Genomic DNA, 6,000 nt, shown 5'->3' on the forward strand with positions numbered 1-6,000 from the left:
GTCTGTAATCTGGGCAGCAGCTACAGGGACTCTGCTCTGTTCCTACTTGTCAAGTCTTAAGGATTTAGTTACTAAACCAGATGCCAAATTTTGTAGTGAAAGTATTCCATTCTCTACTCAGCTGAATTCCTCCTCATTTCTGCTGTCCCAGGACAGCACTGCTCACCATACACCTACAGTGCAGATCACACTGACACCTGACAAAAGAACTTACATGCTCTTGAGTAACTGTAGTTGTTTGAAACCATGACTATGCTGTAGTAAGAAATCCAGTTTTTTAAATGAATTCATTTTATGCAATGCATCCAATATTAAAAACTATAAAATATTAATAAAGCAGAATTCTACGCTCATTTTATTTCTATAAATCTGAAATAAAGCTTAAACCATGTTTTATAGTGTTGACACTGTGTACAGCTCAGCAAACAATGAATAAGCAATACTGATTCAAAAAGCAGAAAACATTGCTTGATTTGAACTGCTTTTGTTTCTTTCTTTCATGAAGGCATCTCTCAAAATAACTTAATTCTGAGCGCAGTTCATTGATGTGAGCTCCCTGCCCCCTGTCTTCTCAAGCTTTCTCCAACTGGCTAAACATGGTGACTAGAGCGTTTCAGATTAATTTTCCTGAAGTGACCTACTTTGCAGAGAAAGATAATCATGCATTTATAGCCTCTAGCACTCCATTCAGGTCACAGATGGACAGATAGCAAAGCTATTCCTCAGTGATTTACTGGGATTGTAACTAATCCCCAATGAGAAACGAGATCAGCCTGATGTTAATTGGTCAGAATGCCTAAAAGTACGGAAGATCATTGACTCCTACTTTAATTTTCAGGAGGTTTCACAGTTAGGCCAGCGGTTGTTCCAGGAGTGTTTTGTGGTAGTGGTCGGATTACTGGATGCTGAGGATGTTAAATATCTGACTTTGATTCCTTTGCCTTGTTGGTGAAGCACCGTGCGGTGTTCTGGCTGTGGAGATGTCTGATATTACACCCGTAGCAGATACTGTGGCTGGCACCAAGGATAAGAAATCTGGGAGAGTTTTGACCTTTTGCTCCCTAATAAGTGCTTATGGTCCTGTCAACAGTTGTCATTGTAAAGATAATTTTCTGTACAATCAGACCTAAACCTCTGTTATAAAAGCATTTTTTTTGTATAGCATGATCAGTTGAGCCAATAAAGCTCTTATTTTGCTATTATCCATTAGAGACCCATTCTTCCTCTTGTATTTGGCACTAATGTAGTGATGTGTGCAAAACAGCCTGTTCTTTTATTTTCAGATGGTCAGAAGCTTCACAAGGGAAATGACCAGGCTTTATTCTCTGTTAGGATATTTTTAAAAGTTTGGTGGAGCTTTTCATGCTGAGAAACAGGCAACAAGCCGGAGTGTTAAGGATGTCAGGATGTCTCTTTTTTTTTTTGAAGGACCGTCTTGAAACTTTGAATGTGCCAGGCAGTCAGTGTTATTAATGCTGACAGGTGATGAAATAACTGTTAAAATTGTGACACTGCCAGCAAAGGGATCGATGGCTTTCAGAACAAAACAAAACATGTATGCAGGTTGAATCCTTGCACCACAGGACTGCAAATGTGTATGCCTGTGTCTCCCAAGGTATACATACAGCTTTACATTTTGCACCGTAGTGCACAACTGAAAGGTCTTCTGGTAGAAGTTGCATTGCAGTTTGGGTCACTTTGATCACTGAGGAAGCATTCATATTTTGTGTCCTTTCTAGAGCAAATGATCTCAGAACACATGAGGAATGATTTGGGTTTGGTTTAGATAGGACAACCTAGCAGAGCTGTGTATGTATTTCCTGTGACAGCATACAATACATCGAGGGCAAAATCGATTCCTTTTAGCAAAAAGCCTTACAAATTAAGTAAAAGGTTTTAGAGAGAAAGAGTATGTGCAGCCCTCCCATACCTATCCTGAATGACCATAGTGCAGCTGTCCCACCATCAAAATGCTAGACATGGGCTCTGGCAGTTGTTGAGAGCCCTTTGAATTTTTCACACATGTCCTTCAGCTTCTGGATCTCTGTGTTCCCGCTCACGGGTATTAGCCCCAGAATCTTCTTTTCCCAGGGAGAATTTTCTTTGTGTCTGAACCAGATGTTTCTTGGCATTTTCTCTGGGAGTGCTGGTAAATTTGAACCCAGGTAGCTCTACAAGTGTAGGTATCAATGCAGATACTCTTAGTCTACCTTAAGAACAGCCTGCTGTAGCTATGCTTTTATCTGGTCCTAAAATAATTACTCTAAATCCAAACAAATCCAGGTTTAATTAAAATAATACATAAAGCATAATTTTAATTATTCTTTTTTTTCTCTTTTAGTTTTTCAGGGAAATATTTGTAAAAAGTAAGTCAGCACACTGCTGGGATTGATTATGGGCTATTTTAATCAAATAATGATTTTATGAAACAAAAAATTCATGTCTTTGGGTCTTTGGTTCTCTGTTTCCTAGTGTGATATCCATAACATGGTTGTGTTTATGTCAGAGAATTTGGAGTTTTGTAAGAAACAGGGTAAGTCTAAATAGTTGGGAAGTTATTGTGTGTTATCAGATACAAAACTAGACTGCTTCTATTTTATGGAGCCATAGTACAATCTGTAGAAGATACAGTAGAAATTATTTGTGGAAAAAAACAGTATCTGCTACAAACAAATAACATCTGCATTACAATAGACATGTTCATGCCCACCATGTAGATCTCTTGGTTATAAAAAGTACAATTAAGAAACAATACTGGTGCATTCCCATTGCAAAAAAAAACAATTTAAAAACAACCAGTTCCAAAGAAACCTAGGTTTTGAACCAGGGTAACCATAACAGTAATAGAAAATACATGCTTCATATTTAATGCTGACATTCCAGTATACAAGCAATGACTGAAGATCTCCTGACTGTTTTCTTGGCAGGCTAGTACGGGCACTGGGCAATGGTGAACATGGAACATGCCACAAATCCCCCTCACGTTATTACACAGCACTACCTGAGAGTTTGTCTTCTGGGATTTTCATGGCTTAAAAGTTTACCTTGTACCATTGTGGATATATAGATTATTACATTGAAAAAAAAAAATCCATTCACTTCTCCGTTTGCATATTAAATTAGGTTATTAAGTGATCAAACAGTTCTTATCATATAATTGTCCTGAATACAGAGCTTTTAATCTTCTGCGTTACATCCATATAAAATCTTGCGTGCATATTTCTTCTGTGGGAAAAGATGAGAAGTAAGGCACATTTTGTAAACATGCATAGGTGTCACATGCACACAATTTGCTACTAAATAGCACTACTCAATTACATGAAATGACTGGAATAGATATTTGTTTGCCAGATCAGAACATCAAGGTGGAGTTATGAATATGATAATGAACTAGATTTTTTTAGCATTTTTTTACAGAATTTGTTGATCTGCTGCACTACTGTAAATGAAAAGTAAATCTGATTAGAGAAACAGAAGAGTAGACATTTGTTACAGAAATTTGTTCTCATCATCTTTAATATGTGAGTCAGTGTTCACTGGTGAAGTAGGATCATCATTATTTTAGCTTACCTATTTAAGATATAAAATTTCCGTTGATGAATTCGAAGAGATCATGAAATGCTAGAGCAATTTGAGAGAACCCGTATTCCTCATTTGAAGGAACTTGTATTCCTGTTTAAGAGGACGAAGCAGCATATTTGGAAGGAAATGCTGGAGTGTGGAAGAGTCAGACATGTTTTAGTGAAACAGTAGATGTGATCTGAATTGGTAATGAATGTTCCGTGGTGACTGTTTAATTCTGAACACCTAAGGAGCATTTATAGGAGTCATAATGTTTTTGAAATATGCTTTGGTGGGATGGGCTGTGCATATGCATGAAATGGAAGAAAGAAACTTGCTAGACAAAATGGTGGCAAAATGCTTCACTGTTTTTATGTACAAAATTCCAATAAACCTATAAACTTACATGCAAAATAATAGTAGTTTATAATTAAATTAAGCATATTAAATGTATTTATTATAACAAATAATTAGATTATAATATTTCCTCATAATTAATCACAAACCTATATACAAAATAATTTAGGCCAGTTACAGGTCTTTGGTTTTCAATGATGCCTTTAATAGTAAGCTAGTTAGACAAAATTAATTATTTTCTGTATTAATTTTCCATGTAGATTTGCACATGAATGCTGTTAGCATTATACAATTAAACATTAATGAACTATTTGCATACTTATACATTCACCTGATGTGTTTGAGATGTTTTACCCTTGCATACTCAGTGCAAAGATAAGGTCTGTGGGTGATGGCAAACTAATTACCTGTGAAAATTAAAGCCCTGTGTTTGCTCAGAGAATAACTAAACTGTAGACGAGGATTGTTCTTCCATAGACTACTTCAGAAAACCCCAATATTGGCTTCCTCTTTGCATAAAGCAATAGTATCTCTGTGCTCTTTGATCTTTAGTTTCCTTGCTGATACTACTGAGAAAAGGCATATTAATAGTATTATGGTGTTGAAATGCCAGATCTTTGAGTTTGCAAGTACAAATTAAATATGGTATTTAATAAAGAAAGTGTATTTCAGGATTAGAAGGCTTGCATTAAGACAAGTAAGCTGTAGTTCCAAAGCACTACATTAGCTCTCTTTGCTCAAGTTGGTGACAAATCTTTTTCTACAATGTATTTCATAAAGTAGTAGATTAAAAAAGCACTTTCACTCAGTACATATGTATTAAAATAGTGACTAATGATACACCTATTCTAGAATTACATGCTGTTGCTTTTGGGAAGCTGATGTGGACTTCCTCATCCTTAATGTTTTATTAAAAAAAATGCCCTATTGAACTGGGAGGGTAGAGGTTGTTTTCCAATAATGATGTATTATAGTTTCTGAATTTATAGTTTTGACAATTTGAGCATTTAGATTTTCATTTGGACATTCAGTCATAGGATTTTTGCATAGTTCTATTTTTCCTGGATATTTTGAAATAAAAAATATGAGACATTTTAAGGAAAATGAAAATAAGGAGGAGATTTGGGAGCTCTAACCATTCTCATTCTGTCCATGCAGTTCGACAATCAGCAAGCATTGGGAGGCAGAACTGGCCACGCTCAAGGGTAATAACGCTAAGCTCACAGCAGCCCTGCTGGAGTCCACTGCCAATGTCAAACAATGGAAACAACAACTTGCTGCCTATCAGGAGGAAGCAGAACGTCTTCATAAGCGGGTAAGTCGAGGCAACTGTCCAGAATCCTTGAGGTGGAAGTACTGGTGAATATATTTGCTCATTTTCAAGTAAAACAAGTTTGTTGTTGGGGCTTCAGGTTAATCTTTGAGACAGAAACAAATGTTTACTTTAAAGCACACAGGGTTCTTCCATTGGGAAATTCTTTCCTTTGTAGCAGTTCTTTTTCTGCAGAGGGTGTTGTTACAGGAAGGGGTAGTTATCTAACCTTATGACATGTTTGCCAGCTTTCACTCTTCATTTGATGCCATCACATCTGTTTCAGGACCTTCTCCATAGCATTACACTTCAGTCCTTCTTGCATTTAAGCCCACAGAAACTTGACATCAAATCTGTAAGTTAAAGAAACCCTATTGTAGTTTCTGCATGTAACAAAGATGAACCACTTCCTCTCATCCTTGCACCTAAAGAAAACTGAACGTAGATTCAAGATCATTATGTGCAGATAGAGATCTACTCCCACTTTCATACAAGAGAGGCTTGGTCCTGTTCCCTTCACTGTAAATTTGCAGAGGTCTTTTGGCAAACCAGAAATTAGTGCACAGCTGGGGAAGGAATGACAATCTTTGAGGGAGGAATAAAGCATGCAAAGTTGAAAGCTGCATTATGAAAACAAGTATGCAATATTTTCTCTTCTCTCTTCACATGTAACTCTATATATTGTATAATCTAGTCACCTTTATCCATATGAATTTGTCATCATAGCTTAGGACACATTTTGGTGCAAAGCAAAGGCAAGATTAGCACAT

General features: G+C 36.6%; 1 protein-coding gene across 1 annotated transcript in view; it reads left to right on the forward strand.

Moving 5' to 3' along the window:
• The window catches only part of LOC104532984 (homer protein homolog 1), a gene marked incomplete at its 3' end in the record, with an annotated part of 43,454 nt that extends 38,221 nt beyond the window's left edge, over positions 1–5,233 (forward strand). The window contains exon 6 of the mRNA XM_010178335.2: positions 5,077–5,233. Coding sequence (XP_010176637.2) covers positions 5,077–5,233 — 157 coding nt within the window. The remainder of the gene's footprint in view (positions 1–5,076) is intronic.
• Positions 5,234–6,000: the final 767 nt, after the last annotated feature.

The sequence above is a fragment of the Antrostomus carolinensis genome, unplaced genomic scaffold (assembly GCF_000700745.2).
Source record: "Antrostomus carolinensis isolate BGI_N321 unplaced genomic scaffold, ASM70074v2 scaffold20561, whole genome shotgun sequence".
Lineage (NCBI taxonomy): Eukaryota > Metazoa > Chordata > Aves > Caprimulgiformes > Caprimulgidae > Antrostomus > Antrostomus carolinensis.